We start from the raw sequence: 17,974 nt of genomic DNA, 5'->3' as shown, positions 1-17,974 counted from the left end.
TTCTTACTAAAGACTTCGTTCCCAGAACCATCAAGTTTTTAAAATGCCGTTCAGCTGGAGATGGTTTTTATTTTGTTGTTATAAAGCCCAGGCACTCACACTAAGGGCTCAAATAACCACATCCTTACTTGTCTACTCACAAGTGTATCTGAAGCAAAGAGGCTCTGAGACCTCTCCATGAATAAGTCAGGAAACAGATAGATCCAAGTTTGGTATTTAGATTAGAAATACCAGTGAAAAGAAGGAACGTTACCATCAGAAATGTGCATTTCTAAAGATTCATTTGAAAGTTTTGAAAAAAAGTAAAGCTCATGCCCTGGGGCTTCTGGGAGTATGTACAAAATACAATAATTAAATTAAGTCCAGCAGTTAAAATTCCTCATAAAAAGAAAAAGCTGGAACGCTTCCCAATGGGGAATGCTTGACTTAAAAGAAAGGTTTTACTCTGTGGCCTGGAGGTCAACAAACTGGGACTCTGTGGGAATGTATAAAATTTCTTAAAGGGTTCTTCGGTCTTTGTTTTGTTGAAAGAAAATAAAAGAGTAAAAAGGGACAAGTTTTGAAAATTCAAAAAAATGAAGGTGCAGTCCTAAAATCATCATGATTTTTATAAATGCAGCACCAGAGGCTATGAAAACATGCTCTTTTCTAAGTACTAATCTAACACATATGCTCTTTGAGAAGGAAGGAAAAAGACCAGTGGATCTGTTTGAACAAACCATTTTAAAATGTGCTCATTTCCAGAGGCTGTGCATACAAATTCATGGCCCATTCATTTGCAACTTATTTTGGAAGTAGTTACCTTAAATATTCTCATAAATATATTTCACAATTTAAAATTCCTTAGATAACACAAAGACTTATTGATTTCTTTTAAAGGTTTTTAGAAAGCAAAGTTGTAAAAACTTATTTTTTGGGGGGGTCACATCCTTAGTTGTCTAAAATGGAATGTTTATCATAATTTGAAAATATCTGTTTTTCTAAATAATCACTTACTGCTACCTCTCTGGTAACGTTCCCTCCCCACCCCCAAAAGGAATACAGTTACGAACACAATGGAAATAAAATTTTATGTCCTTGAACTTTGTTACTTGTAAGTATCATGAATTTCAGGCTGCATACTCAAACAATTTCTACTAAAACATAAAGAACCAGCAATACGGGATCCTCATCTTTACTGCTTAAATAGAATCTGAATGTTGCCTTTGCATTAGGACAGCATGGTCGAATGCAGGACATTAGGAGTAGCAGTTTTGGCAGCAATATTTAATTTGATGAATAATTAACAGCCTCACTGACATTTCTACTTTGATTCCCAAAGTACATTAGCTGTCCTGTGCACTCGGGCTCTCTGCAGTAAAATGGGCTAATAAACTTCCTGTGCCAAGTTCATAGTAAATGAAGGACTTTGGAGCATCCTGCAAGCAGCTCATGATTTAAGATGCTAGAATGACTTCCAAAACATGGACACAGAATTCGAAAAAAAAATTTTTTTACCCCATTTTGTTTGCTTTCCTACATTTCTTGGTTTTGCATTTGGAATGGCAAGGGGAAGGAGGAAAGTAAGACTCTAAGGAAAAGGGAAGCGGAAGCAGACTAGCAGCAGACACAGGGACTAGAGAGGAGAGATGGGACAGAGAATGAAGGCCACAGACAGGTGCTGAAGCAGGGAGGCTGGAGCCCAGAGGAGGCCCAGAGAGCCTAGTATAGCTCAGTGAGTGCGCGTCTGTCCTTGACGGCTACAGCCTACTCCTTCATCCCTCCACCGGGATTCCTTTCTTTAGACCATCCAAGACATTCACCAGCCATGCAGACCAGACCTCAGTGGGCAGTCCCGCAAAATGTTTGATCTAGGGGTGACCCAGGGCCTCCAGGAGCCAGGGGGCCATGCAGGCCTGCTTCAAGGTGGCATTTGCCTAGTGGTGGAGCTTCCTGACTGTGCCGTTGGTTAGTTGTTGAAGTTGCAATGAGCTCAAGTATCTTTGCTATGTCAGGCACTGTGTCTGAGGGAGGCCCTTATTGAAAAAGAGGCTTCAGGGGCGCCTGGGTGGCTCAGTGGGTTAAAGCCTCTGCCTTCGGCTCAGGTCATGATCCCAGAGTCCTGGGATGGAGCCCCACATCGGGCTCTCTGCTCCAGGGGGAGCCTGCTTCCTCCACTCTCTCTCTGCCTGCCTCTCTGCCTACTTGTGATCTCTGTCAAATAAATAAATAAAAATGTTAAAAAAAAAAAAAAGAAAGAAAAAGATGCTTCAGGGGCCCTTGGCTGGCTCTATCGGTGGAATGTATGACTCTTGATCTTGGGGTTGTGAGTTCAAGCCCCACATTGGGTGTGGAGCCTACCCAGCCCCCCCCCCCCAAAAAAAAGAAAAAGAGTTTCCAGCTACTTTCTCATTGTTTCAGAAAACTTCACTGGAGCTTCCTTAGTGGGGAACTTAATGTAAAACCAGAAATCTGAGGAGTTCTTGGATGTGGAGCTGTGCAGTTCGTGGTTTAATTTCGAGACATTTGTTGTAGGCTTGGTTTTGCCAGCTGTGTGACCTTGAGCAAGTCCATTGAACAGCCGATATTTGCACAACTCCAGGAAGCACGCTCACATTATTTTTTCTATGTGAACGGAGCTCCCTTCAGCCAGGAACCGGTACTGCATAATCTTGTGTCCTCTGCAAAATAAGGATGGTTGGACAGAATGGTAACATGAATTTGTAGTCAGAACAGCTCTATAGTGAGAGAAATTTCCATGGTCCAGGAATGGGTCTAGGAGGTTCTGAACAACAACAACAACAACAACAACAACAACAAAAGAGCCACAAGGTCCCCTGGAATGTGCCTGGCTGCTGGGAGTGTGCCGCCATACCCAGCATGTCCAGGGATCTGTCCCAAATGTTCTCCTGTGAGAACATATCCTTCACTGGCCAATAAAAGTGAACGAGAAAATGGGGTTCACTTGGTAGAAATTCACTTTCCAGCCAGACTTGCTGTGGGGAGAGGGGGGGTTGTTCCTGTCCTAAACTGCAGCACGGGTTTGGCACAGAGAAGGAAATTATTCGAGCTTTCCTAAATGCCTGCTGTGCACCAAACATGATGCTAGTACTTTCTAAAAAGTACCATATTTATTTATTTGTTTGTCTTTATTTAGTTGACATCCATTCCTTTATAAAGATTATTGTTTTAAATCGTGGTAAAATCTACACCTCCCCGGAGGCAGGCTGCCTTGAGAAGGTTGAGGCCCTGGGCAGCGGTCTGCAGCTGACGCAGATGCTGAAGGAGGAGCTGGCAGCTGGAGGCTGTCTGCTGACCTCACTGTCCCCCGCCTGGCCGGCCACGCGAGCAAGTGGGGACAGTCCAAGGGGCACCTGGGGGGGTGCATTTCCATGCCCACTGCCTCCTCATAGCAACTCTCCAAGTTAGGTACTATTATTCTAGTTGAAGAAGCTGATACTCAGAGACAAAATAACTTGTCTGAATGTAACAAAACCTGGTCATCAGAAAGCCAGGATTAGAACAGAAGTGTCTGATGGAGGAAGGACTGTTCCTGATTGGGATGAACATGCTTGTAGCGAACTCTTGCTGGGGGTGAGAGATGAGCAGGGCAGGGAGGTGGAGATGCATGGCATTGTCCAGTATTGAGGACAGCCACACTCTTTGGGGGACACACACACGTAATAGCAGCCCTCTGATCAGTGCCATGGAAGGACTGGGGGAGCGTCACCAAGGCGTCTGTGGGGGATCAGGGGAGACCTCACAGACGTGACCTTCAAGGTATGTCTTGAGAATGGTTAGTTTGTTGGGTGTGATGGAGAAGAAGGGGTTGCAGCTTATGCAAAGGCTTTGCAGAAGACGGCTGGGAGATGCAGCCCCTCGTAGCCCGGCTGCACGTGGCCAGAGCCCCTTGACAGAGGTGATGTGGCACTGGTGTGGTAATGCCCGTGGGGCTGCCGGTGGTGGGAGCTCCCTCAAGCCAGACTGGGAGACTGCATCGCAGAGTCTCTCCCCCTCGACCCCCCCTCCCCCAGAAGTTGCTGCATGAATTCCAGTCCCTGGAAATCCACTAGAGGAAACGGGTTTGCTCTTTTCCTCATTTGGGAGTTTGGGTTATTAACACAGTTTTCTCGGAGAATCTTAAGCCAGAAATTCATGTTAGTTTTTATGTTCTTTCTTCCATGGAGCTCAAAAGAGGCCATTAAAAAAGAAAAATAAGCCACATGCCTAGAGTGTGTAGTCTTCTGAAGAAACCCTCCACCACAAGGCCATCTGAAATGGAATGTTCATTTTATTCTTGATTCTTTTACTGTGTCTGAATAATGAAGGAAATCTATTAATTGTTTCAAAACAAAACAGAACCCAGCCAAACTAGCTATGTGGCATTATGTAGACAAAAAAAAAAAAAAAAAAAAAAAAAAAATCCAGTTTGTCACTGAATTTCTTCCCTTTAGCGAGGTATTTTAACATCACAGTACAGCGGGTGTTTGGTCTTCCTTGTTTTTCACACGATGGAGTTTTCAGTATTTCAACTCTCTCACAACATGTAATGAAGGGAATCTTGAAAATTCTTCCCAGGGCTTAGACTTATCTCTGGGACCACTCTTCCATAGGTTTACATGTTGCACACACAGTGGGAGAAATTGATTTTGACCAATGGAGAAGTCTAACAGAGTTACAGGACTCCCTCTAGGTCAGCAGGCACAGGTGATCCGAGGGTGAGTTTTCTATACTTTTCTGATAAATAGAAAGCTTTGTCTCTGACTCAGTGTTCAGCATTTAAACCAAAGGAACTTCCTTGGTTCCTGAATAAGAGCTCATACTGGAGAAAGGCACATCCGGTTGGCCAAATTCTGTCCTAAGCCGGAGCGCAGCTTTCCACTTCCCTGTGTATGGCTAAAGTGAGAATGGGACAAGACTGAGTGTTTTTGTTCCCTTAGTGAATCTGACAGGCTGTTTACAAACTGCCTTTACTCTTCAGACTTCAGGCAGGACTCCCGGCTTCAGGACTGCAGCTTGGCCCAGCTCCTAGAGACCAAAAGTGGAGGAAAGGAGATAAAATAGTGGCTGGTTTTCCAAGCATATGGTGTGTAGTTTTTCGAATGTTTTCAATTCTTAATCCGCACCTCTCTTGTTACTATCACTACTGTAGTCAATGGCACGTTTTGTTGCGGCATTTGGCATTATTTTACGCCTTTGCTCTTCCTTTGACTCCACACAAGAGCGTTTTAATTTTGAAAGAAAAGTGCATCCGGAACCAGTCCTGCGACTTTCATACTAGCTAGCTGTTTGGCACTGGGTCAGGCTCAACAGATGTTTGTTGAATGAATAAACGAATGAATGAATGGATCCTCTCAAAAAAGTTCAGAGACATCTTTACTTTCAGGAAAGTTTTCTTGTTTTTGTTTTGTTTTGTTTTTAAACTCGGGATTCTCACCTGTAGTATCCTCTATGGATTTGAGAGGGAGACTGGCAAAGTTGGTTTTGGCATCTTTGGAAGAAACTCAAGCAAAAAGCAATCTAAAATGGAATGCTCATTTTTCTCCTGGTTCTATACCGTTGTGAATATCCTGGGAAATCAACTCAATGACTGAAAGCAGGGGGACCCAAATCCTCCACAGGTCCCTCTGGCCAGGAATCCGGATTTGAGCCCGACAGACTAAGGGCGCATGGGGGTCTGGTCAAGATCTGGGCCCAGGAGATGCGCCAGTCGCTTGTAGGGTCCCTAGGGCTAGTTCTTGCGCCGGGCGCAGGTGCTGACTTCGGGGCTGGAGGGATATAGGGGCCGGTCGGTCCCCAGGACCCGCGCGAGGGCCCCGCGCAGGTGTCGGGCCTGTGCGCTGGGTGCGCCGGGGTGCTGGGGGCCTGGGAGACCGGAGAGAGACGTTATTGTTACACTGTAACGAGTCTGATTAACATGCTCCTGACACTTTCCCTTAGTTTCTCCGGCTCCTAGCAACAGCTCACAAAGGCGCGGGATTGTCCCGGACTCCGCGGGGACACGGGGCAGCCTTTGATCTGCCACCATTACAGCGGGGCTGCGCGACAGGCTCGCGGGCTCCGGACGGCCCGCGGCGGGCGGGCGGGCGGGCGGGCGAGCGGGGCCCGCAGTCCCGACCCACTGGGCTCCCCCGCTCCAAGCCGCGCCCCGCCGGGAAGGGACGGTGCGCCTCCGGAGGGCGCGCGCGGTGCCTCCCGGGCAGCCAGTCTCCGCGTCCAGGTGCCCTCGCGCGCCGCCCGCCGCCCCCGGTCCCCGGGAAGCTCGCGCGGCGGGGAACGCGGGCTCCGCGCGTCCCGGCTCCGCGGGCGCACGTCTTTCCGACGGGGCGCGCTGCCCGGGCTCGCCGAGCCCTTCCCGTCGGAAGAAGCCAACACCGAGCCGTTCACTTACAAACAAAAATTTAAAAAGGAAGGGAGCGCGCGACAAATCCCTCGTCTTTTACAAGACTTGTAAACACTTTTTTTCCCCCTTAAATAAAAATTCTGCAGGCTTCAGTCCGCTTAGCTGGAACGGGGTCGGATCGACAGCAAACGACCACAAAAGGCGCTAACCACGATTTCAGTTCTTCTCCACACATCTCGTTCTTTATGTCGTTGGCAATTCTTACAGACTCGGAAGGAAATATGCCGCCAAATAATTGCCGGAATGTAAACAAACTACCACCACCTACATCCACAATCGCCCCTCACAGGACAGCAAAAGCTGCCCGGGGCCGCGGCGCAAGCTTTTCAGGTACTAAGTTAGGTATTTAGAAAAGTTAATTTATTTGCCATTTTGTGCCCTCTATTCGCCCCACCTCCCCTGCCCCGGTTAAAAATAAAGCGCGTACAGTGTTAAAGTTTAAACATCTAAATGCTGAGCTCTGCTAATTACTTTCCTCCACTTTGCCCCTAAATCGCAATGTGAAAACCCCGCGGGGGAGGGGAGGGTCTCGGGGCTGGGTGGACAGTGTCCCCCAGCCTGGGGCATAAACTCCGCGGTGACAGACCGGTTCGGTGCCCCTCGCCGGCATTAATATGCACAAGTCCCTGCTGGTAATCTTATAACCTGTTTTGTACGATCAATTGCCTTCCAAGTACTAGAGGTCAAAATGAAAACAAAAACAGACTGACAGTTAGCTTTCCAAGAGGAACGGAAACCATAAAACCAAAATGTCCTTCAAATTAAAAAGCAGGTATTCTTTTTTTATCTGCTTAAGGCATCGTTAGAAAATATAACGTCTCCAGTGAAGGTCAGTTTCCCAAACGAGGGCAGGACTATTAGGGGTTAATGTATTAATGATAATGATAACAGGTATATTTTAGAAAGCGGGGGGGGGGGGGACCACTACAGGGTCTGTTCCATTTTCCCAACAAAATATGTCAAGCAATGAGCTACTTTCAAATTCAAATAGGAGGCGGTGAAGTCTTCTTGAGGAAGCTTTTCCCAGCCTGTCCCTGGAGGAGAGGACATAAGGGCAGCCAGCGGTTCAATACTTGGAAGTCCGAAGGGAACTGCACCCAGATGCCCAGGAAATTCCCAACTTGTGCTCACAGACAGTGCCTGACTCCACTGGAGTTTCCCTTCACCCTTTCAATAAAACATGATCGTATTGATATAATCCTCTATACATTAAAATGAGGTTGTCACAGATTGTCATTAAGACCTCAGTAAAACAATGAAGACATTATTGGGCACCCCCCCTCCGGCAAGGTATTAGGGGAATAAAACAATCTACACCACACGGGTCCTATTGAGATTAATGAAAAAATTATGCAAAAAAAAATCTCAATTTCATTTTCCCGCGACAGGGCTTTGCATACATAGTGTCAGTCCTGCCCTGCACCTGATGATTTATTAAACTAATCTACGGTGATCACCACGGATGTTCTCAACTCAATCTTGTCCTGGCTCATTTTCTAAGTAATTGTTTCTCATTAGTTCGGATAATGTTTTAATAGTGTTACCCATAATTTAGCCCCCAAGAATTAATAACAAGGGGGTGATATGGCGAAGCAGCTTGTGATAAGCTACACAAAATATAAACAGGTATGGTTTTTAATTAATCAGATGGCTGCGAGGTCCTCTTCTTGTAGTCCATTGCTAGCTGGAGGAATTCCCCAAGATCTCTGAACCTAACTAACTATACCTAACCTCTCTTCTGGGGCCCTTGTTTAGGGTTTCTGCTCAGAGTGTGACCAGGGCAAACTGGTCCAGATTTTTGGCTCTAGTGGGTCTTAGTCTCATGGTATTACCATAATTAGGAACACAGGGTTTTGAGGAAGATGATAAATGTGACTTTTGGGTGTCAGGTAAGGCTGTGGTGACCAGTCAGTCCCACATTGTAGGGGATCTAGGAACCCACTAGCTTGCTGGTGATGGGGGTGGGGAGTCCTAGCCATGTCCGGGCTCTCAGCACCACCCAGAGACCTTACTGAGGGGGCTGCTTTTCCTGAGGTCCCAGGGCTTTCCCCTGGCATCCGAGAGTCCCTCAGAGGGAGGGCTTGGCTCTCAGTGAGTCTCTGCCCTGAGGAGGTCCACCTGTAGCGTTTGGGGGCTGCCTGTGTAATGGGGGTGGAGAATATGTCTGCCCTTTCATCACGTTAGAGCCTTGACGGGTTATCTGTACCAACACACAAGGATGGGAAAGGGCAGTTGGGTTGAAGTGGGGGTGTAAGGGAAGTAAGAAGGAAGGCGTTTATTTTCTTCTTTATCACAGGTCCTGCGTAGGCTAGTTCTAAGACTCTGAAGAGGAGATGTGTGTATGGAGTAGGTCAGGGTAAGAGGAGGCCTCCCTCTGCTTCCTGCCTTCTGAGCCATCCCCGTGTCTGTGAGCTCTGCGCGGACAGGGCTGAACCAGGTCTGTGGATTCCCCTGGGGCACACCTGGCCGCAACACCAGTGGTGATGGGGGGTGCCGCTTCCCCTGTGGCTGCTGCCCGCTGCCCCTGACCGCAGGCCAGAAGCCCAGTTTGACTGGAGGCCAGACTGAGATGCCACCCTCCTCCTTCCAGCCACTCCACCCTCCTTTCCAGCTAACTCCAAGGTGAAGAGTGACAGTGCTCTCATGAGGGGCTGGAGAGAGGGGTGCACACTGGAGAGGAGACGCACCGCCCAAGGCAGGCCAGGACCCCAGCGGAGCACATCCCATCCCCTTTCAAGGGGATGATCTCCTTGAGGGATCCTCTCTTCGAAACAGCTTTACTAAGCCCGTTCAAGAGTTGTCGCCTCCGATCCCAGGCCTGGGATTATGAGTTGGTGTTTCAAGAATGTGATTCTCCGGAACCGTCCTGCCTGGTTCCAGTTCCTTCCGCCTTCCTGTCAGAACTGAAGCACCCCCTGCCTCAGGGCACTGAGTGGGTGCCCCCCCCCCCAGGCAGGACGGTGTGTGGGCCTCTCTCACTCTGCTTGGGTTCCCAGGCGCCCTTCCTTTCGCATATGCTTCAGCTCTACTTCCCTCTCGGCTTCGTGTAGGAACTGGAAGAGGCCGGGGCAGAGGAGACCCCTGGCTGGGCCATACAGTAGGGGCCATGGAAGAAATAAACAAGGGTGTAGGAGGAGGTGAAAAATTAAAATAAAAAAAAAACAACTGTTTTCTATTTACAAATTTAAATAAACAGAACAGCCTTCCCCGCGGTGTTTGTCTAAGAGTAGCAGCTTTGCTGCTGTGTAGGTCATGAAAAGGTTGGTGTAGAGTTTAAAACTTCCCATTCTGTTAATTTCTTAAAGAACAGTCGTCCAGAGTCTCAACACAAAAGCTCATGATTTAATGAGGAGCAGAAACAAAATCTCTGATTGTTGGTGTTTCAAATTTCATTGGCGTCCTCTGGCAAACACAAGTTGATCCTTTCCAGCTTCAATACCCTTTAGCCTTCGGTATAAGAGCACACGCTGAATAGGGAAGAATGGCTGGTGGTTATGTTTATTTACCCTTACTACAAGCTGGGTTAACCTCTTCAAAACAGCTTTACTAAGCCCGTTAACCACACCGCCCATACGACCTGCAGCAGCATCTCTAATGTGATGCAAATCTCGCAGGGGACCATATGCACCAGCTCTGCCGCATTGTGTCCTCTTAGAGGCTACAAGTTTATTGCTGAGGGGGCCCTGTCCCGGCCATACATTTACAGGGGGAAGTGGCCTCAATGGCAAAACAGTTAAATGGGGAAATTAAGGGAGAGAATGGATGGTCTTGTGTCTCTGCGCATTTTTTTTTTTTTAATTGCTGGTGACTGTTCACCCAAAGCATTCACCCAGGATGAGGGCTTTCATAGTTCTCACCTCCTGGTTCAAATGGGTGGAGGTTTCATTTTGGAAGGTGGTTAAGAGCAATAGGTTTTGAAGATTTATTTTCAGAAGCTATCTGATACTTAACTTTTCTATGCCATCTCTCGTTTTATCAGATTTATACTGAAATAAACAGAACCCCGTCATTTAACCACTAGTTTCAAAGACTGGCCTTAAAATTATTTACAGTGTTGAGTAATGAACAATGTGGGAAACATCTAATGTGAGAAATGTGAAAGGAGCGCACATATTTGAGAAAGATCTGTTTCATTAAAGACCTAACATGCCCCCAGCCCATCTCTCTCCACTGTTTTTTCTCCCTGTGAAATCATAAGTGCATATTTGTAACACATTAATGAGCAATAAAGTCATAAGCTTGGAATCCAAAAGGAGGAAGTTCATTTTTAGAGGGATAACTGGCCAGTGAGATAACACACACACAAAAATTGTGATTAACATGAACTGTAAATGGGAGAAAGGTTCCAATCTGGCATACTAACAAGTTGCCTTGAATATTATGGTTTGTCTTTTAGAAACCCACTGTATATGTTCAGCCCACCTGATGAGAGCTTCATTTAACAGATCATTTTTCCTTGATGGATGTGGCAAGCGTAACAATGTTCTGGGCTTGCTTCAGTAATGGCATGTCGATCATACTCCCTTGGAAAGTAAAGGCTCCCTGGAAAACAGAGAATACAAACTTCCTGAAAGAATGTTCAGAAATTATAGGCTTCCTTTCTGTGCACGCTTGTACAACAAGAACATTTTAGATTCTACCTGAATTATACTGACTTTCCTACCCAACTTTTGAGAAAGCCAAAGTAAATTACAGGGGAAAGATTTCTTATTTCCTCCTAAAGAGGAAAAAAAAAAAAAAAAACCACCCTTCAGCATTTTAATGGAGGGGAAAAGCATCACGCAGAAGGTATTTGAAACCATTTGTTTAACTCTTGAAATCAAGCAGAAAACAACTACGGAAGGAAAATGCAAATATTTCCTTATATAGCTTTTAAAATATGGCACAGAGCTTTAAAAATAGCAATATGCTCTGGTAACCAATTGTTTGAAAAATAACTGTATGATCAGTTTAAAGGCAAAATGCTTCCTTCTTGTAACATAACTGAGGGGTAAGACTATCATGGGATGGGAAAATGTAAGGTAGGATTGTGGTCAATAAAAAGAGATTTCTCTGTTGGTATAGATGTGCAGAAGAGGACTAGAATGACAAGGGACAAGAGCCTGTGACAAAGAAGTCACAGGTCTGTTGAATGGCGAATCTGGGAAGAATTTCTGAGATCTCCTAGTTTATCCCCATTTTACAGATACATTTTCTTTTAAGCTTCTGCAAATACTTACTGAACATGTATGTGACCCGGGTCCTGTTCTAGATGAGGAAACTGAGGCCCAGAGTAGTTAAGTGATTTTCCAAGGTCATGTGACTTGAGACGTTAGAGCTGGAATTAATACTTGGATATCGGAACCTCAACCCTTTATCGATCGGAAATCCCCATGTTAAGGTAACAAGATAGTATCTTTTTTTTTTTTTTTTTTAAGATTTTTACTTATTTATTTGACAGACAGAGATCACAAGTAGGGAGAGGCAGGCAGAGAAAGGTAGAAGAAGGCTCCCTGCTGAGTAGAGAGCCCGATGCGGGGCTCGATCCCAGGACCCCAGGATCATGACCTGAGCCGAAGGCAGAGGCCTTAACCTACTGAGCCACCCAGGCGCCCCTACAAGGTAGTATCTTTACTGCATCAGAGAAAGAAAAATTAACTGGACAGAAGGCAGTATGCCCAGAATCTTTAGTTAATGTCTGGTTATTTACATTCTTTTAATCACTTCTTTTTGCTGTTTACAATCATAGCTCTTCTTGCTTCTCCTTCCTTCCACCTGTTGGCAAGGATGCTGGTGCATGGGGGCACTCATAATCCTTGCTGATGGTCCATCTGCACATACTGCCGCTCATTTCTGATTTCACAAGTACCACCTCTCAACAGACAATGTTGTCATTACTCAAAAGTTCTGGGATGGGTCTCCTGATCTCTCTGAAAACCCTTGTCTCCCACAATTACAAGAGTTACACACCAGATGGAGATTTTAAAAAGGTGGCAGGGAATCCTTAGCAATGACTTCGGAATTTATTTTTCAATCAAGAGAGATTTAAAAGCCATTGGGATTAGAGTTTTCACCAGTGGGTACCTAACCTTCTTGGCCTTAGAACGATAAATCTGGTTCACATGAGTACTTGTGCCGGCCTAAAATCCTGTACCTGAAGTCATTTTCCAACACTCTCATTTTTACTATTTATAGTTCTAGACTGACTTTTGCCTAATTTCATTCAGCCCAGAGTGAATTTTGGGCATCTCTGTGACCATGATGAATTTTATGAATTCTGTTAGAAGTTCCAAGGATGTTCTGTGGGTTAGCATAACATGTGAAATCAGGGTGGGGGATTCACGCTGTTTTATAAGGCAATAGTCTAGTTTCTTATTGGAGTAAATGATGAAGACCAAAGGCCTCCTGGTTATCCGCCCACCAAGTGGATTATGGCCCTGTAAAACAGCACATCTGTCCTGCTAAGGTTTAAATAATAGGCTGGAGAGATGAAATTAGAATAGATGCACATGAAATCAAAACGATGCAGAGAGAATCAAAATGACGGCCTTGGGTTTATGCCACGTTTCCCAAATCTGCTTTGGGTTCCATGTGCGCATCAAAGATGCAAAATATTTCATGGAGATCACTTTTTCTTTTACCGCAGCAGATTTTGCTTCACTTCCTTCATTAAGCCTAAGCTGAGAAACAAAGTTCAGCATTTTGTTTGTCTCCTTCATCTCTGCAGATTGAGGATCTTAGTGTTATGAATTAGACCGCCTAAGAGGAATAGTCCTCCTGCTTTCACATATTGACCTGTAATATGGTTGGGGTTTTGAACGTAAAGATCTACATGTGAAATGTGAATGGGGTCTGTTGGTCAGGATCTGGAAAAATGCAGTCTGTCAGATGTTACTTGGATTTGCGGGGAGGGTTTCAAACAGTCCTTAATGAATGACTAGAGATAGGTTTCCATTTTACAGCCCAGTGCTTTCCTGAGAAATTGGCACACCATTTCAAAAAGTATAGAGAACCTTCATCAGCTTGAAGATTCAGACTATAATTTGGTTTAAAATGCCTTTAAATAGTAACTTATTCATAGTTAACTACCTTAACAACCAGGACTACAACAATAATAATAGCTATAATTTTTTGAGCAGTTGCTAGATCAGGGACTGAGCCAGAGACTTGACACGCTTTATTTCGTGTAATGCTCATAACAACACTGTGAAGTAGATACTATTATGCAACCCTATTAAAAATTTCTTTAAAGAAATTCTTTTTAGGACGCCTGGGTGGCTCAGTTGGTTAAGCGACTGCCTTCAGCTCAGGTTGTGATCCTGGAGTGCCAGGATCGGGTCCCACATCGGGCTCCCTGCTCGGTGGGGAGTCTGCTTCTCCCTCTGATCCTCTCCCCACTCATGCTCTCTCACTCCCTCTCAAGTAAATAAATAAAATCTTAAAAAAAAAAAAAAGAAATTCTTTTTAGTTGTGGCAAAAACACATAAAATTTATCACCTTATCAACCACTTTGAAATGTACACTTTAGTAATGTTAATATATTTGCATTGTTGTGCAACAGATCTCCAGAAATTTTTCACTCTGCAGAACTGAAACTCTGTACCCATTAAACAACTTAGTCCTAACCCCCTCTCTGGAAGCCCCTGGCACCCACCATTCTATTTTCTTTCTGTTAAGTTATGTATCTATCCCCATCTTATAACTGAGGGAACTGGGGCACAAAGAACTTAAGAAACTTACACATGCCTGCCCTGTAGCTACTGAGTATAGAACTGGGATAAAAGCTAGCTCTAGCTGATCCAAAGGGTGTGCTCCAGGCTTATACTCTAGGCTTATAGATTGAAAAGTGTATTTTGTTTTGCTTTTTTAAAGATTTTATTTATTTGACACACACACACACAGCAGGAGCAGGGGGAGAGGCCAAGGAAGAGGAGAAGCCCATTCCCCGCTGGGCACAGAGGCTGATGCAGGGCTCCATCCCAGGACCCTGGGATCATGACCTGAGCCGAAGGCAGACGCTTAACCAACTGAGCCACCCAGGCACCCCTAGATTGAAAACTGTTTTCTGAGTGGGTTTCCTGACCAATTGCATCAGAATCATCTGAGGGGGGTGGCGGGGGACGTAGCTTGTTAAAATGCATACAGGGCCCCATCCTATATGGTTTGGTGCAGAAGGCTAGGGGTAGAGTTGGAATCATCTCAGGATTCTAAAGCAAATTCAGGTTGGAGCAGTTCTGTGTTTTAGCTCCCCTGCTTAGAAATAATAAGGTTGACTTTGATATGGATCCGACCTGATCCCTGCCCTCAAGGAGCAATGTGCTGGAGGAGACAGGAAAGAAAAGAAGCAGGTGCCATAAAATGCAACAACACAACAACAACAACAACAAAAGGCCAGCGTGATGAGCACAGAGAGATCCGAGGGTCTGAAATGAGTGTCCTCCTCTTCCACTCAGGATCATTTTTGCCAGCTCGCACTGTTCACGTGGATATGATGATCCTGGGTACCCAGCGCATATCGTGCATTCCCGGCCAGAGTTGCCATGGGGCTCTGGACACAATGGGCTCTTACTCAACAGTTACCTATTGAGTTATTTGTTGTAGTAAATCATGGGTCAATCACTTGGCATATTTTACGATACACAGGTTTAGGGTTTCAGACTTCTGGAAGGTAATACTATCTTAGCACACGTGTTACGCTAAGGGTATAACCCATCTTAGCATGCATGTTATCTGTATAGCAAAGAAACACGTCCTCTTAGGCTAGGGTTTTTCTAACGACTCACTTATTGCCCCGTTGGTAAGACAAGGATTGAGGTAACAGGAGTTCTGCCAGGCCTGGAAGTTCTTCGTAGGGGTGAATCTGACTTAGAGTTTAACAGCAAAAGTAATGATGTCGGTGGTGGCGGTGACAACAACAGTCATCACCCATAGGAAACATTTAGAGGAAATATTGATATATTTTGCATTTCTGGCACTTAATACTTGTGAATTTTTTCCTCTACTAAAAGGGTAATTTACTAGAAACACAAATTGATCTAATTCTTTCCCTACTCACTTCAGTTTCCAAATAAGGTCTCTGAGCACTCGGGGAGTTCTCTCTGGCGTTCCAGTAATGGTGGGGCTCTGCTGGCACAAATGATGACATCTGAGTAGAGCTGTCACAGCCCTTCTCTTGTAGGGTGACACTCTTCTTGTAGGACTCTGAGCCTAATGCCCAGGGAAATATTTGCCTCACAGCAGTTCCCGGTGAATTCCTCAAACTTTTGTCAGCACTGGCCATTACGAAATTTCTCTTCAGGATCTTGGTTGTGCCCTCTGTTTGCTCAAATCTTGTAGGCCCAGCATGGCCTGTGATGAGCTCTTCCTTACTCACAAAATCAGCCTCTCCTTCCTACTCCTCCGAAAGGGGGTAGGATGATACTCTACTGAGGTATCCTGATGGGACACCTTCATTCTTCTTTCTTTCCCATTTTTCATCCTATCACATGAGCCCTTGGACAGGCCCTAGGATAGCCCTCGGTCGCCGCATGATTTGGTTATGACATTCCTTTTAAGGATGTGAGTTTGGGTACCAGGCACCCACAGCTCAGTGGGGAGGTCTCTCGGAGAAACTGCTGGGACGCTGGCTGGGGAGTTGCACCTTCCTCACCGGGATCTTGTGATCTTTCTCAACACTGGATAGGATCATTCATTTGCTTAAACCAGGCTTTGGTTCCCTTTGGACTTAACAAAATCAAGTGCAAGGGGCGCCTGGGTGGCTCAGACGGTTAAGCCTCTGCCTTCAGTTCAGGTCATGATCCCAGGGTCCTGGGACTGAGCCCCGTGTTAGGTTCTCTGCTCCACGGAGAGCCTGCTTCTCCCTCTGCCTGTAGCTCCCCCTGCTTGTGCTCTCTCTCTCCCTGTTAAAAGAAAAAAAAAAAACTTTAAAAAAAAAAAAAAATCAAGTGCAATCTCCTTAGCAGGGATCCCAGGCCTCCCCACGAAGAGACGAGACGCTTCCTGGGCTTTCAGCCTTGTCTCCTGCCAGTCCACCACAAGCACACCCACACCCACGCACACGCTTCTGTGCCTCTCCCATATGCTCTGTTCTCTGCTCTCAAGGACATTTCCCTGTCTGTCCTGTAAACTCCTCATCCTTCAAAATGTCAGATGTCAGGTCTATGAAGTGTTTGTTACTAGAATTCTCTGGTAGGGCTAATTTCTTCTTCCTCTTTTCTTTTCTTTCCCTTCCTCACCCCCTCCCTCCCTCCCTCTCTCTCTTACTTTCTTTCTTGTAAACTCTATGCCTAATATGGGGCTCGAACTTTCGACCCTGGGATCAAGAGTCACATGCTCAGGGTGCCTGGCTGGCTCAGTTGGTAGAGCATGCAACTTTTTTTTTTTTTTAATATTTTATATTTATTTGACAGGCAGAGATCACAAGCAGGCAGAGAGGAAGGCAGAGAGAGAGAGAGGTGGAGGCAGGCTCCCTGCTGAGCAGAGAGCCCGATGTGGGACTTGATCCCAGGACCCTGAGATCATGACCTGAGCTGAAGGCTGAAGCTTAACCCACTGAGCCACCCAGGCGCCCCGAGCATGCAACTTAATCTTGGGGTTGTGAGCTCAAGCCCCACATTAGGCATAGAGTTTACTTAAAAAAAAAAAAAAAAAAAAAAGAGTCACATGCTCTGCTGACTGAGCCAGACAGGCGCCCCCTTCTTCCTTTCTCTGTACAGGCTCCCATTACGGCCCTTGTCACACTGCCTTGTAATGATTTATTTACACTGCTGTCTTTCTCACTAAGCTGTGAGACTCTTGAGGAAGGGGCCATGTCTCATAGATCTTTGAATCCCCAGAATCCAGTACTCAAAATGTGGTTTGGAATGGAGCTTGGCTCTTTTGTGGGGCTCCAGTTGGGTGACTGAGGGGAGAGTGATATCAGAAGATGCTATCTGTCTTACCTATCTCGTCTCCTTCATCTGCAAGCATCTTCCCGTGCCACCTGATCTTTCCCTGCTCTGGTAATACTCACTGGTTGGTTGGCTAACACTAGCTGAGCCTCCAGCAGGACACAGGGACTTTCCCTAACAAATGTGATGCTGGGCAAGGGTCAAGTTAACTCATGTGAGTGACTTCACAGTTAAAGTGCAAGCGAGTCTGTCATATCTGTGGTACTGAAGGACTGAGGAGCTACAGAGAAACAGGGCCATCAAAATGGAGATGGTTTGGCCAGAGAAGGGCTTTGAGAAACAGTTACATTTAAAGTCAGGTTTAGAAGGTCAAAGATGCCAAAGGAACAAGAGAGGGGCGGGGGATACTGGGGACAACACATAGAGACATACCAGTGGGGTTGACTCTCTGTTCTGCAGGAGCCCTCCGTGCCTCTGGTCACCAGTGATTCAACAGATCCAGCTAAATGAAGGGTGACGGTATGAGATACCGCATCTGTCTATGTCTGAATGGGATTCTCTAGGATCTACAGAAAGGGAGCCTGATCCAGCCTTTATTAATATGGATGATTGCTGGTTCTGATACTCGGTAGCTGCTTGACTCTCCTTATGCAGGAATGACGTAGCTTCTGCTTGATGAAGCTGGACTGGAATCCCTCCGTTCCCGTTGCATGCCCTGGTGGAC

The 17,974-nt window shown here is 45.9% G+C and overlaps 1 protein-coding gene across 4 annotated transcripts in view; it reads right to left on the bottom strand.

Annotated features, from left to right (window-relative positions):
* Window positions 1-503: 503 nt before the first annotated feature.
* LOC116862803 (citramalyl-CoA lyase, mitochondrial) overlaps window positions 504-17,974 on the bottom strand; it is a 68,882-nt gene continuing 51,411 nt past the window's right edge. The window contains exons 7-9 of one of the 4 annotated variants that reach the window (XM_032850221.1): window positions 10,805-10,924; window positions 623-628; window positions 504-514 (exon numbers count right to left, since the gene is read on the bottom strand). In XM_032850221.1, coding sequence (XP_032706112.1) covers window positions 10,829-10,924 — 96 coding nt within the window. In that variant the 3' untranslated portion in view covers window positions 504-514; window positions 623-628; window positions 10,805-10,828. Of the gene's footprint in view, window positions 515-622; window positions 629-4,392; window positions 5,008-9,702; window positions 10,925-17,974 lie in introns of those variants that run through there. The other 3 variants (XM_032850220.1, XM_032850219.1, XM_032850222.1) reach the window with 3 other exon arrangements.

This window comes from Lontra canadensis, unplaced genomic scaffold, assembly GCF_010015895.1.
Source record: "Lontra canadensis isolate GAN:19392208 unplaced genomic scaffold, GSC_riverotter_1.0 scaffold335, whole genome shotgun sequence".
NCBI lineage: Eukaryota > Metazoa > Chordata > Mammalia > Carnivora > Mustelidae > Lontra > Lontra canadensis.
Note: the sequence above shows the minus strand (reverse complement) of the source record. Positions and strands in the feature narration are given on the sequence as shown.